The 15,684-nt window shown below is 42.0% G+C and overlaps 1 protein-coding gene across 2 annotated transcripts in view; it reads left to right on the top strand.

Moving 5' to 3' along the window:
* The window catches only part of ELMO2 (engulfment and cell motility 2), a 290,477-nt gene that overhangs the window by 226,548 nt on the left and 48,245 nt on the right, over nt 1-15,684 (top strand). For both annotated transcript variants that reach the window (XM_086932590.1, XM_086932589.1), the window contains 5 exons: nt 8,825-8,929; nt 11,372-11,480; nt 11,566-11,702; nt 13,379-13,542; nt 14,187-14,299. In XM_086932590.1, coding sequence (XP_086788716.1) covers nt 8,825-8,929; nt 11,372-11,480; nt 11,566-11,702; nt 13,379-13,542; nt 14,187-14,299 — 628 coding nt within the window. The remainder of the gene's footprint in view (nt 1-8,824; nt 8,930-11,371; nt 11,481-11,565; nt 11,703-13,378; nt 13,543-14,186; nt 14,300-15,684) is intronic.

The following is a 15,684-nucleotide window of genomic DNA, read 5'->3' as shown; positions in this document are numbered from 1 at the left end:
ATATCATGAGATACGTATGCAGTTTTGAAGCACATGGCGAGCAGGGACGAGAATTGATTGAACATTTTGACATCCCTATTGATATTAAGTTCTGATGTGTTATTGATTACTGTACTATTGAAAGTTCGAATTAACGTCACCCATGGTACTTGCCCGCAAATGTATATCTAGATAATTTTATTGTAACTGGCCCTGTCGTACTTTAATTATAAAATGTACGTCCACCGATTCCGTAAATGGTAGACACCTTAGTTCTTGCAATCTAATGGGTCGCCCGTTACGTTCTTCTATAGTGTAAAAGTGCCCTCATCATATAAGATTCCAGTTTGCGTGCCCTCATCATATAAGATTCCAGTTTGCTCCGTGGCCGGCCCACGTGGTTATAGGCCCGTATTTGTATACTGACATTTTCACAATAAAGGTTTTTTTAAAAAAACATGGTGTGTACCTACATTGGTAAAGTTTTGAATAATAGCCACTGTTTTCGAATCAGTAAAAGGCAAGTGAAATAAAGCAGTCCAATTACATGACTGTTAAAAGGTATAATACGCAGGAACGCAGTAAAGAAAAATGGTCAAGGGCTGTTGTGTTTTCCACTCCTGCAACATAAAGTGATCGATAAGAATCTGATATTCATGCCTATCAGCGACTAAGACAGCAGGCCGAGCCTCTTTTGCTCAACGGCTCCCTCATGGTACGAAGAAACACCCTTTTTCTCGGAAAAGGAATATTTTACTTGCAGGACAGTTGTAAATTTCCCGGGAAAATACATTAGCCTGGAACATTGTAAGTGATAAACTGTAAATGCATCTGGGTCCTTTGCTTTACAAGTCAGAGTGAGAAAAAAAAGGTGGGGCTTTCATCATTTGGGAAAAAAAAATGTTCGAAAGCAATGAAAAGCGTTATTTTTAGGTCATATAACCAAGCCTTTCATCATTAGAATAACAAAAGTAACATGAACCAATGAAAAGTTTTATTAACAAGTCACATGACCTGTTATGCTTACGTTACGCGCTGTGCGCCGCGCTCTGGATCGTTTCCGGGAAGCTGCGCCTTGCGCACCGGAGCACTTCCGGGTGCGCTAACGCGGCGCGTCATATGACGCATTACGCGACAAGGTAAAATGTTTTTTACTACCACGTACTTGACATTTTACAGCATTTGATATTTGCTATTAAAAAACCATTGATTGCGGGTGCGCGATATATAGTTATTGCAACTAACTATATATGCGAATTTCTATGGTTTTGTGCGAGTAAAATAAGGTTTTGTAAATGCTAATTCCTAACTATATATGGTCTATAACCTATGGTTTTTTCAGTGAATATATATATATATCTATGCTGATGTGACGTGGTCCGTCTCCTTCCTGTTTGCTGGTGTGCTGCATGTGCGCGAGAGACACCGAGAGATCCGGAGGAGTCACGTGGTTCATGTTAAACGGAGGTGGATTTGTCTCCGTAACGGACCCCTTCCTCGCGCTGTGGAAGCCGCCTTCAAATCGCCTTTGCCTGGAAACGTCCTGTTGGGAATCTCGGCGGCTGCCCCCTGGTCGGCAAACAAGAAAACACTGAGGCGCGATGGCGGTTGAACTGCGGTGTGGTCCGTGTTGGAAGACGCGGTTTACAGAGCGGATCCTGCCTCGCTGATCGGTGAGTAACAAGAGCCTGTATCAGGTGGGGAAGATTACACAGCATAATTCTATGCACACACGCTACGAAACCCGGGTGGCTATCCGGTGAAAGACGGAGAAACGTGGTGCATTTTCTCGTATAACGTTAGAAACAGAAAGAGATACATTATGTCGGACGAGCTGGATAGACAGCGTGAGGAAGCTGCTATTAATTTGTTCAATGGTGAAACCAGCGAGAGTGGCAATACCAGAGTGCCTAATAATATTACTCAAACTGAGCAAACAAGAAACTTGAAAACTATTTTTAAAGAGTTAGAAAAGTTAAAGAAACTCGAATGCACTAAGTGGTGGGAGCACAAATCTTTAAGCAAGTATGAGGAAGTTGGACGTGTCCCCCGTGGGCTGCGTATCCTTTTAGCCCCAAGTTTCAAGAAACCAGACCCCGCTATGCTACAGGAGTGGGGGGAAAGCAACCTGGCAGCATCCATGAATCTGGTCTGCATTTTAATAAAGTATGCTGCCAAAGACAGAATCAGGTTGTTAGAGGAAATTAGAGTTTTGGAAAATGAATTATCCACATATGCTGAAGGGGAAGAAATGAAGAAGCTTTCGGATACCATGAATGAAAGGCTGAGAAAGCATGAAGAAAAAATTGAAATTCGAAAGGCAACTAAATTCACCCGAGATGCTAATGATTACCGTGATGGGAAAATATTCACATTTTCACGGAAATACGATTCCGTTAAAAGACAAGCCTTCAGTAAAAAGAAAAATGTCATTGGAGGTTCTACTTCAGCAGAATCGCGTGCTGCTACGAAAGCTAGTACGAGTGCTGGCGCACATGGGAGCAGTACACAAACCAACAGTAGAGGTGAAAATGTGTCAACTGAGGATACTGTAGAAAGTAGTAGCTTGGACTCGGATGCAAGCTCTCTAATAAGCAACTCCAGTGAAAACCTAACTTCCTCTTCATCTATATGCTCGGATTTAAACTTGGAAGGACTAACCAAACTCACCTTGCAGCAGGAGATGGATTTTATAGTAGAGGAGAGATTACAGACTTTGAGACCAGGGCCAAGGCAAAAATCGTCGCGAACAGACAAAGAAGGCTTAAATTTTTGTCCTGTTCAGAGTTTTAATTATACAATGACCAGAGTGGATTTGTTCTTTTTCATTAGAAAATTAAAACTGAAAAAACACTTTGCGCTCAAATCTATCAAAGACTCTACCAATGATACATGTGAGGAAACAACTATTGACAACTTAAACATGCTATCTGCTTCAGATGTTCATACTTTTCTGGATGCAAATGACTTAAACACCTCTACTATCGACAGTGAGGCGGATTCAGACGCTTCCACGCAAGCGAGACTCAGCAGGATATCTGTCTTGCAAAAGGGAGCAGGTCTGAGTCCGTTCAAAAGCAAATCCAAATTTGTTCCTGTAACACCAAAAAGACGCCATTGACGTCTTCCATGACTGTGTGATAAGTGATATCAAAAAATTATACAAACAAACTAATTCCAAATCAAAGAGGAAAACTACATTCATGAGAAGGGAATATGGCAAACTAATAAAGAAACTTGGAGAAAATCATGAAATTTTAATAAAAAAATCCGACAAGGGAGGTAACCTAGTGATTTGGCCCAAACAAGACTACATTCTAGAGGCCAAACGACAACTATCAGATCCCTTTTGTTACAAAGTCTCTAACCAGAAAGAATACCTCCATGCCAAAGGTGAATTACAACGACTACTATCCCAATGGAAGAGAGAGGGTCTGATTTCCACCGAGGAATACAAATACATGAACACAGAATTTCCTAGAATGCCATCTCTGTATTTGAACCCAAAGGTGCATAAAGGAGTCACACCTGTGCCTGGCAGGCCAATAGTTTCTGCCATTAAAAGCATGGGCGAAAACGTTGGCCAGTACATCGACTTCTTTCTCCAGGACTTAGTGAAAAATCTTGATAGTTATGTCCGTGACACCAGTGATTTCTTGGACAAAATTGCCTGTATTGATTGGGAAGAGAACATGTGGCTGATATCGTTGGACGTTGAATCGTTATACACGAGTATCGACCACAAACAAGGCTTAAATGCAATCAAGTACTTTTTGGACAAGAAACCCATGACTTTTTATGAGCATAATAAGGTCATTTTGGGGCTAATCAACTGGTGTCTACATAATAACTATTTCACATTTGGCAAAGACATTTACAGGCAAATGAGAGGGGTAGCGATGGGGGCCTGTTTTTTCCCCCAGCTATGCGTGTTTACACGTAGGCTGATGGGAGGAGCAGGTCCTCACCGCCTTACACTCCATCACCATGAGGGAAAATGTTGTTTGTTATCTAAGGTATATAGATGACATATTCATGGTGTGGAAAGGGTCTAAACAGGGGGCTTTGTCATTTATGGATGACATGAACAACAATTCCATGAATCAAGTTTTCTCAAGTTTTCTGTTAATATCAGTCAAACTAGAATGCAATTTCTAGATGTAGAGATGTATGTGTCTGATGCCAAGCTTATGACCACACTCCATAGGAAGGCTACGGCGGGTAATATGACCTTACACGCTGCCAGTATGCACCCTAAACACACCATCGTGGGGATACCCTATGGAGAGATTCTGAGATTAAAGAGAATCTGCAGTTGCCCTACTGACTTCGAACAATGCTTAGAAGAATTGTTGGCACGATTGAAAGCCAGGGGCTATTCTGATAAGATTCTCAGGGAAGCGGTAGAGAAATCTAAACTTAGATCTAGAGAAAGTTTATTCCCTTCCCCTCAGAAAGTGGTATTATTCCTGACACTCTACAACAGGGCCCTAGAATGATTACAGCTTTTAGCAGCGAAGACAGGAAATTGAAAGCAATTTTTAGAAAGAATTGGCCTATAGTGTTAAGTGATCATATATTAAACACCAGGTTACCAGCCACTCCTACCATAACCTTCAGACGGGCTAAAAGCATGGGGTCCGCATTGGACAAACCTGCCCCTGAATTAAAAACTAAAACCCCCTGGTTGAAACCCTCTAAGGGTTTTTTCAAATGCTCCAGCTGCCGCGCTTGTAGATTTGGTGAGAATACTGCACAATACATGACTCCTTTTTCTACAGAACCTAAAAAGATCTTGGGCAATTTTAATTGCAAAACAGATTTTGCTGTGTATGTCCTGACTTGCACCTGCGGCTTGAAATATGTTGGTAGTACCAAGCTGCAGGTGCATGTCAGGATTTTACAACATTTGTAGGCCATTTTGCACAGTGACCCTGCCTACCCGGTGGCACGCCACTTTAAAAGAGTACACAACAAAGATCTTTTGTGTTTAAAGTACTTTGTGATCGGGGCCGTGCCACCTTTGAAAAGAGGAGGAGATAGGGAATCTCTGTTAAGACAGCTGGAGACTAGGATGATATTAGAGCTGGATACACGTTGGCCAAATGGATTGAACAACATAGATGAGATGCATCACTTTTTGTAGAAAGTATTATTGTCAATCCACCCATATTTCCTGTCTACTACCACAGCCCCATGTCTATTAGTAATTTGGATCTCCCTCTTAGTTAGGTTCCCTATTTCGAGGTTGAGAATGGGGCTGAACACATTGCTTGCTTGCCTAAGTTGTAAATAACCATGTAGAGTTTATCGTATTTCTGTTATCATGATCATGTAGATACTCTGATTGATATATTTGTGTATATAGATTAATGTGCATACACATATATGTAAAAAAACTTTTTCTACTTTTCTACTTTTCTACTTTTTTACACTGCTCAGTATTTGATAATAGGACTAATATTTTGAGTATGAACACAAATGAAATTATACATAAATTGTTGTGGGTTGTAAATATGTAATATGGATGTATATATATGCCAGTTGAATTGAGATGTGTGTGTATATATATCATTAATAGATTATCACAAATCCGGGAGCTTTTAAACTATTTATACTATTTATTATTATTAAAGTACGAAATATACATATGAAATGTTGGGGTAATCAGAACCCATATAATATTCAAATGTGATCAGATACATTCTAATCGTACTAGATATAATGATTGGTATTGCACTTTATTACGTACAGCTTTCTCTTCTTACGCACTTTTCTTAGAACTTTGCACTTTACCTTTTAATCTTCACTTAGCACTTTATTGTACTACCATGGTTACGCATACAGAAACACTAATTGTATTAATTTTGCATATAAGAATTTCCTGTCATTTACAGCTATTTAATATGTATTCATCGAAATTGTGATAAGATTGCTAGTAACGAATTGATAGGTCTCTTGAATTATGGCCATATTTATGGATTTAACCGGTGATACCTTATGGTCTATTTAGTGTGAATTCTGGATTTAACCAGTGATGTTTCTTCTTGTTAATATTTTTCACGAGATGTACTCGCACTCACTATGGTAGTATGTTTTCCATATCTATTAAGTCATATGACTCACTATGTCACTGTGAAGGGGTGGTCACTATGTGTAAATTGCATTTAAAAAGCATTTAGTTCGATGTACTGGTTGCAGCGTGAACAAGGGCATACCTTGCCAGAAACGCGTAGCTGCTTTCTGTTGTACCGAATAAACAACATCTATGCTGATGTGACGTGGTCCGTCTCCTTCCTGTTTGCTGGTGTGCTGCATGTGCGCGAGAGACACCGAGAGATCCGGAGGAGTCACGTGGTTCATATATATATATATATATATATATATCCCTGCAACTAAAAGGTTTTGGCAGACATACCGGTATATTCCTTTTGTAAATCAGTCATTGTGACAAGAAGTTACAAATGAAAACGTTGTGACAAATTGCCATTTTTTCCTACTCATTTTTAATATTGTTTGTATTTCAACAGTTAGTTTGTTTGGAAATGTTTGAGGGCTCTATACAAATGACCTCTTGCTGGACTCCGAATTCTGTACACTTTTCAGAAATCTATAGTTTTCCAGGATTATCCATGGGTTTCCACCACACACTGGAAGTAGGTTGGAACACAAAAATTGGGAATGATGGGCTACCTCTCTGAAAAATGCCAAAACTGTGGGGCAAAAAATAGGCTTTTTTTGATTCAATTCTGCATGTTCCTGAAAGCCAGGAAAAAGGTGGCTTTAGCGCAACAAACCTTTTGTTGATGCCATTTTTAGAAAAATAAATAGACACTTTTCCCCCTATTTCGCCCCCACCTTCCCCCAACAAAAAATACTAAAGTTTACCTAATGTTTGGCTATTTTTACAATCTCCTCCTGGGAAAACATCTAACCCTGGGTATCATTCTAATCCACGGATTTTGGAATAAAAGGATGCAAATTTGACGTGGATTCCTTAAAGTTATGGAGGCCGGTGCATGAACTACCCCAAATAGCCAAAAAAGGACAGAGCATTCTTGGGAGGAAAGGCTTAGCAGCAAGAGGTTAATAGGTACAACCAAATGGTTGATTATTCTTGTTGTCGGCCTTTGGATACTTACTTGTGAGTGTGTTAGCAAAATTTGCAGACCTGCCCAGTCCTCAATTCTGGTCAAGAGTAACTTTCCTTATCCTTTTGTTTTAAGACTATTTTTGAGGGGAAAGGATATGTGGCTGATACAGCAGTGGCACTTACCTTAATTGTGGAAGATCAGTGTTTTGGTGCTCAGCCAAGTTGGGCGTACTCTACGTACTTTGTCTTTTACATTTGCCCCCTTCCATCTTTAAGGTTCACAAATATCTCATTCAGAATAAAAAAAAATGCTCAAAAGGAACTTTTTCCCAGACCTGTTGCTTTGATTTTCTTTTTTTTGTATTTCTGTTTATTTTATTTTATGTTAAGCTCAGACTGTAACCTCACTCATGGCCTGTTCCTCAAAGATATGAGGGCAAACTCTTAATCCTGAAGTACGATTGGTGATTTCTCCACTCAATAATGGGATTTTCATTCTCTAATTCCAGCAATATCATCACATTTCCATTTTCCTAAATGTAAGATTAGTTACCGAGTTGTGAGGGTTCCTGGATGGTTTTTCCCTTGCTGGTAGTTTTCCACACTGGTAAAGCTTTCAAATTTTCATTCTATCTAATATGGGCCTTCATAATGTGGGATTCCAAATGGAACACTAAAAAACAAATGGGGGATTAAGTGAAGAGGGTTTTCGGTGGGAAACCTATTAACATCATTTGCAGATTTTTTTTCATTCATATTTCAGATTTATACACTTTGATCTCGCATGCACTTTGGGAAAACTGCATCAGTTGCACTTTTCCAGGAATACTGGTGCTGCCCGTGTAAATGCCATTGAAGCCAGAATTTTGCTCCAACATAGATCTAATCTTCCATTTTGGTACTGCTGTGTGAGCAATTTTAAAACCTTTTCGTACCATTAATAATGAGGCCATTGGCATGTAGACAAACAATGCTTTCCAGATGCTTAACAGAGTGAAGCTGATTAGAAGTTAAATAATTCTCAATGTGAGAAAACCATGTGACAACCAGTTTTCCTCCCAAAAAGGTATGTTTACAATTGGCTAAAATATCTTGGGGTATAGGAGACCTGGTTCGATTTTTTTATTTTTGTAGGGCGTTTCTTTATATCATAGCACTTCAGCTTGATTTTTAAGCAAACATGACCTTGTTTCTAATTTGTATTTATATAGATGAAGATCCCAATCAGTTTTTTGCATTCTGATTCATAGCGATTGTCTGACATGCATTGCTGGTATTGTTCAGTCAAGGGAATGAGCACACAAAGGGACGCTTTATAAATTGAGAGCACCCATTTTGTTGGCGCTTTATGAAAACCTGTGCATGTTGTGTTATTTGTTGGTTGCTGAACACAAAGCACACAATGAGTAAGGTAACTTCTTATGGGTGTAGTTAGTTGCAAAATATAACTGGGGTGTGGATGGGTATATCTTGGGTCCACTAAGGTACTGAGTATTTGAGCGTTTTTTCTTTAAATGATAGGGATAATTGGGATTAGATACAGAGGTTATTGGAGCCACTCTTTCCTTCTATTAAGTGGCAGGTCAAGATGATCTGAGTAATTCTAGGATACTGTCTCCATACATCTTGAAGGTCAAGTGAGGACTTTTTATTGAGAATGGAGAGGGTGTAGAAACAAGTTGCTTCTTTTCTCTGACTGCATATATACTAATGTTGCTTTTCACCATTTCATCTTGCCGGAAAATCTTTTAGAACCACATCAACCCTGCGCTGGACTTCACCCAGACCCCCCCTGGAATGCTGGCCTTGGACAACATGCTGTACTTGGCGAAATGCCACCATGATTCCTACATCAGGGTAATCATTTGTTCCACTGCTACCATTTCTTGTGTTTTCTGAATGATCCTGTCCGATGTCGTCTGCAGTAAGGGACACAGAAATGACCAGCACCCGTTATTGCTACCCTCATGCCCATTATCCTGGTTGAGTTTCCCCCATTAATACACAAATGCCACTGGGTAGAAACCTGATGAACTCGTTTTGCCATGGAAGTTTCAAAGCTCTTCTCTGAATGTTGGCCCTGCCGCTCTTTTTGCTTCCTCCTTTACATGCTTTGGTGGTCTTAATTCTCCTTTTGTATTTATTTCAACCTTGACTTCAGTTATCTTTTTGTTACAAAAGCACGATTGCGTGTTTAATGTACTTACTTGCACTTTGTGGTCTTATATTCTTTGGGCACATTGGCATATATTTGTCATTATCTTAGCTCCTTGTGTTTTATCCCTGCCACTAAGCACAACAACATATTTTATAATCTTCATATTTCTCACTGTAGATATCAAATATTTTACCATGGATTCTGCATCAAATGTTCTTTATGCTTTTTGGTTCTTTCGTCCCGTGCACTATTTCTGAATTTTGAATCAAGTGTGTGCTTGATGGCTCTATGCAGAATTGATATTTTTATTTTATTTTTACTTTGCTCATTATTGCATTTTAAAATATTTGTATGCTTTGTGTTTCTAGGCAACTGCACAGTAGTAAACGTGTGTACAGTTTGTGTTTTGGTCTAGAGAGACCTGTTTCTGTCTTTGGTATATTTATTTACAAATTGTGTTCTCTCTCCCTGTGCTAATGCACACTTTTATGCTATGTGATTTAAGCTTATCTTTTTATTTGTGTAAGCAATGTGTTTTGCATAGCGCTGACATGCCACTTTTGAAAACATGTGCTGACTGTTTCATGTTCAATCTTTGATTTAGGGAAGCGTCTATGGTCTGTAGTCATTCACAGATCCATCACAGGCCACTTGAAATAGATTGAATTTATAAAGGTTGTGTTCTGAGCAAACCTAGTATTTTTGCCACATATTTTTCAATCACTCAAAAGGGTCAAACGCTGTTTGTCGGCCCTCTTGGCCTTTCTATGTTTGCCTGATTGGCCCTCCCTGGGGCCTTAATTTGGCTATTACTTTCCTATTGTGCTTTCTGTTTGAGCATACATGCAGCTATTCTTTGTGGCTACTTAATCTTAAAACTGTTTGTCACTTTACAATTACTACTGCACACCCAGTCAGTAAACTGCAGGAGCTGAACCACCATATACAATCGTCATTCCCACTTTCCCAAAAAACTGGTGCTTTGGACTCTGACATCATGGCTGACAAAAGTGGTGTTGCCTGTTAAAGCCTGATAAATTTGGGACAATTTAGCAGGCCCCCTACTTTCTTCACTGCTCTCTATGGAAATGGAGACACCTCTCTGGTTTGACCCGAGAGTATCTAAGGAACTAAGGAGCACCGAGTGGATCAAACTGTTTTGTGGAGTTCTCAGCTGACAAGAAGAGAAATGTGGGGCTATCTATTGCTAACCGAAAGACAGTCCAGAAATAGACCTTACCCGGAGGGATAGTTCTCTGCATACATATGTTGTGCCTTGGCCAAAAATGAGGCTTTTGTGGGCCTTCACTGGCCATAGCTCTGGTAGAATGAGCCCACTGTGGCATTGCCCTCTTCTGCTTTCAGGAAGAATTTACCTGTCACTTTAAAGGTGAAAAATAAAAGGGTTTACCTTGGAAGTGTCACCGGGTAACTCAGCGGCAAGGTATTATCACTTCTACCTTTATAGGCTTTAAATAAATTTTCCTTCCTTGTACAAAACCAGTAGGCGCCCCTTGGTGGGCACAACCTTTGGTATCCAATTCGATTTTTGCAACGCCGTTTATCTGATGCACTGCTACTGCATCAGTATCCTATTTCTTAAGAAGTCAATTTCATTTAATCAATGCTTTTTTAAGAAGACAATGTGGGGATGCTGTAGGGTTAGCAAAGAGAATCCACACATTAACCATAGAAGGAATCGCTCGCCACATACATTCGTTTGATCAGGGATCTCTGCTGCCCTTCTCACCCCCAGCCCCCTCAAAGTTGTAAGTAGAGATCTGAGTCTTCTGGTCTCTTAAAGCATGTATTATACAAGTGCATGTCTGCCCTTTAAATTCAGTACCGCTGGCACTCTAACCTACGTAATATTCATTTCAAAGCTGTAGAAAGCTTATTGCCTCACCCAGCCACCTAGGTCCTCACACCAGGTCACATCTTGCTTAATAGTTCATACTGTTGAACTTTATTTAGGGACAACATGAAAGGACTCATCTAGTCAATAGCCATTGATACAACTCAATTTCTCTATATAATGGACAATCTGTTTTGTATACTTGTATGTGAAATGATGTTCTGCGCCATTATTCTGCATGTATTCTTCTGCTTTTGGTCACTGTGACTCACATTCACTTCTGCAGATCGTGCTGGAGAACAGCAGCCGTGAGGATAAGCACGAGTGTCCATTCGGACGAAGTGCCATCGAGCTCACCAGGATGCTGTGTGAGATCCTGCAGGTTGGAGAGCTGCGTAAGTTTGCCTTGAGTATCCAGGATATGTTTGCAGAGATTGTCTTGTCTATTTTTACTAACCCAAGGTGTCTCTCTTTGTAAAGCGAACGAGGGTCGTAATGATTACCACCCAATGTTCTTCACTCATGACCGGGCTTTTGAGGAGTTCTTCTGCATCTGCATCCAGCTACTGAACAAAACATGGAAGGAGATGAGAGCCACAGCAGAAGATTTCAATAAGGTAAGTTCTTCCGTCCAGGACAGATGTGTGCTAAGATCTCTACTGATGGCTGTGTTCCAGATTTAAAACCAGTGGTGGACCGAGTGTAAGTGTAAACAGTGAAATTGTCAATTGATGCCTGAAACTCCCCAGAGACAAGAGCACAAAGCAACAACTCGAACAAAAACTAAAAAGTATGCTTCTCCAGGAACCCTTCCTCTAACCAACTGCTCTATCTTGGTAACAACCCTAATTACAGTTATATCTGTGACTGTACTTTGAGCGTATGCCCCGTCAATACTGTCATCTGTTTTAATCAGGCCCATTTGCTTAACATCTTTCCTGACCTTGTTGCTTCCTGTGTTTTGGTAATGCCTGTTATTGCCTCTACACCAGTCCCTTTGGATTTATCATTGTAAGGTCTTGTAAACAGTTTGCTGTTTCGCAAGTAGTTTTCAGTTGTGCCATAAAAATTCACAAGAACAAATGCACATGCAAAGGTTGGGTATGCTCAGATCTCTGTCTGTGACTTTGATCAGCGAGGTGTTCATGACATTCCTTATAAACTATATGCATGTGGGGAGAGTTCCTCACTAAGGTCTCAGTGTGTACTCGGTCTTTGCTTGGTAAATGTAGCTGTTGGAAGGGGATTGAATTAGATGTTCTCACTTTTGACTGAGCATATAATTTAACTAATGTGTATGGTAAGATCTCTTCTCAAAGGGTTAGATGTGGAGGTGTTGACTAATGCTGGTGATACCTACCACTGTGTCTTAAGCAGCTACTGCATGCCACCTGGTCTTTTCTCCGTTTACTGCTGATATGAACGCTGTCCATGTCTGCTGTTTATAGCTTGCTGCTGCTGTTTACTGCTGGTATTTCAAAGCCAACGATGGTGATCACAAGAAACCTGTTAATCCTTCCTTTGCAGACATCTTTGCATTATTTCATAAAATTGATAAACTGCTAATAGGTGGTTGCTGATATTTCATGACTGCATGTGGTCTACTTGTTCGATGTGTATGCACAGTTCTGGTTGGTTTCTTTGCCTTGTACTTAAAGCAGATGTTCTCTGCCTCTTGCAACCTGCTGTGGTCTGTAAAAGTTGCTTCATATTGATTACTCCACCAGCTAGTATGAGACATCTATGGCTTCTACTGCTGCATGCTCCCTATATTCTGCTTTGTTCCTGTTGCAGCCCCTTTCACAATCCCCATGCATGCAGGTCTAGTTGATTTTGCTTGCTATGAATCCTGCTTCCAGCCTGTATCTGTTCTTATTTTCTTGACAGTGTCAGTTCCAGCGGCTGCCTGCCTTTTTTCTGTGAATGCTGCTTCCTGCCGATGTCGGTGCTTGCTGCTGCCTCTGAGTGTCTGTGTCTGCTAGACCCTGGTGTCTTTTGTTTCCTTACCTCCGCCTGTACCTTATAGCTTCCATTCCATGTGTATTTACTCCTGCTTGATGACTCTTCTCATTTATCCACTCTTTAGTTGTGATAATATTACGCTCTACATTTTTTGCTGTCTCTTGGTCTGTCACTCTGTGCACCTCTCATATTTCCCATCAGTATTTTCCATCTAGTACCTTAAAGCTGTTGTTGTTGCACTTTGTTTCTTATGTATGTTGTGGTTTTGACAACCCCTTCTAGATCTTGTTTGCTGTTACTTAGCTCTGACCATTTTCTCTACTCTCATCAGGTGATGCAAGTTGTGCGAGAGCAGATAACGAGGGCTTTACCTTCCAAGCCAAACTCTATGGATCAGTTCAAGAGCAAACTGCGCAGTCTGAGCTACGCCGAGATCCTGAGATTGCGGCAGTCAGAACGAATGAGCCAGGATGACTTCCAGTCCCCTCCAATCGTGTGCGTAAAATGGTCCCATAGATTCACCCATGCACCCTGTCTGATTCATCCAGATACAGGAGACCAAAAAAGAGATTGGGGGCACTGTGTCTAGAACCAGGGACGGTGGGGCCTTGTGTTTCTCTTCAGGAGATGCCAGTAAATAGCGTTGGGCCCGGTAGAAGACGAGACACTGTCTCATACCGTTCAGAACAGGATTCTACATACAGTGGCCCCTGGAAACTGTGTTTTATGACCCCTGAGACATATCAAGCCCAGGACATAAGAATGCAGCTTATCATTCTCTGGGATGCAGTGGTTTACCTTTGTGAACACAGACACAGTGACTCTATCCTATGAATGAGAAAATATCTTGGGGACCCAGGAACTGAGATACTCTGGCCCCTGGGACATCCATGCAGCATGACATGCCCCCATCATACCTCACACTATGGAAACCTGGGGGAGGGCAGGAATGTGTAGTATCCAGTCACCTGGTTCCCCTGGGATGTGGACTGCCCGGTCCTCAGGCACTTGCCACTAACCATCAGGGCACCAGGGATGAGACCCAGGCAGAGAATGTGTCTCCAAGAAGAGAGTATCTTGACTCTAGAGGTTTGGCAATTTCTTGCTTTAAGGCTGACAAAGAGTTTTTTTGTCTTTAGAGAGCTGCGAGAGAAGATACAGCCTGAGATCATGGAGCTTATTAAGCAGCAGCGACTGAATCGACTCTGTGAAGGAAGTAGCTTCCGGAAAATCGGGAATCGCAGAAGGCAAGGTGAGAACCACAGATCTTTTAGAGTGAGCAATACGTAGATGTGAATTTCAGTCTGTAATTATGTTATTCCTAATCCATGAGGTTTTACTTGTGATTGCAAGATATATAGGTGATGTTTTTCCATGTCATTAGTAGTTATGAGTGCTGAATTTCTACCCCACCAGTATTGTGCAAATCGTAATCAGGCATGGACGTTATAAGAGCTTTAGCATATAAGGTAATAGAGAACAAGTTGTTTCGGAAAGACAGTTCATCTTTTTGCATTTGCTCAGTTTTTCTAAATCGTTAGTTTAAATAAAATCATACAATAAATTCCTACATAATAAAAACATAAATCTGAAAGAAACACGTTAGTGTTAGATTCCTTACCTTAGAATATCCTCTGGCGTCAGACTGGATCGGAAAGTTTTCGTCAGCAGTACCCCTGCGCATCAGTAGGCGTCGTCTGCGGCTCCGCGTCCGTCGTCGTGATCGCCGGATGACGTCGCTGGAGTACTTAGACGCCGCCCTCGCTCGCTGACGTCAGTTCATCTTTTTTCCCTGCCAGCAGATCCGAGAAGAGCGTACCCTTAGTCCATTGTTGACTAACTTTTTGGACATTTTTGTCTATCTTTTTCGAGTCGACTCTACTCCTGGTGCCGGTAGGGATCGCCGGGTTCAAGCCGTGTGACGCCAGTCACTGACTGATATTGGTTACCGACCCCCACCACTGTTGTCTCTACTTTTTGAGGGCCGACCAAGATGACAAGTCGTGCCCCGACTGCCTGGCCTTGACATCGAAAGCTCGGCGGAAGCCGTCCTGTAAGCTTCTCGAGATCCGGCAGTCGGCTCCGTGCCGCTCGAGGTCCCGGTCTAGGAGGAAGTCGAGGGACCGGTTGCAGAGCAGCAGTCATCACCGTTCATCGGGATCCAAGTCCTCGCACTCAGGTAAGTCGAGGCATGGCAAAAAGAAGTCGATGAGGTGACAACGCACTTCTGACTCCCCTCGCCGGACGCGCGACTTGGCCGAGGGTTCGGGTGGCACCACCCGCGCTGCTCTGCCGGAGTCGAAGGAGTCGCATCCGGTCCAACACCCTCCGGTCCCTGAACTCAATGCGACTCCAGGCGAGATTTGAGACTTCCTCGTGGCCATGAGGACTCTCTTCCCGCCGCGAGACCTGCCAGCGCACCTTCGGGCCCCGCGGGTCCAACTGGGGGTCCTAGCCTGTCGGCAGCTTCGGCGCCGTCGACGACTTCGGTCCCGACGCCGCAGGACCCCGCGGGATCCAGGCCTGGATCCTGGTCGACGCCAGTTGATCTTACGACACCTCTGCTGGCGCCGACCCTTGCGGTGCCGCCCCTGGCGCCGTCCTCGGACAATGCCGTCCTTAGTTTCAGCTCCGGTC

The sequence above is a fragment of the Lissotriton vulgaris genome, chromosome 7 (genome assembly GCF_964263255.1).
Source record: "Lissotriton vulgaris chromosome 7, aLisVul1.2, whole genome shotgun sequence".
NCBI lineage: Eukaryota > Metazoa > Chordata > Amphibia > Caudata > Salamandridae > Lissotriton > Lissotriton vulgaris.
The sequence above is the reverse complement of the archived record's forward strand: the minus strand, read 5'-3'. Positions and strand labels throughout refer to the sequence as shown.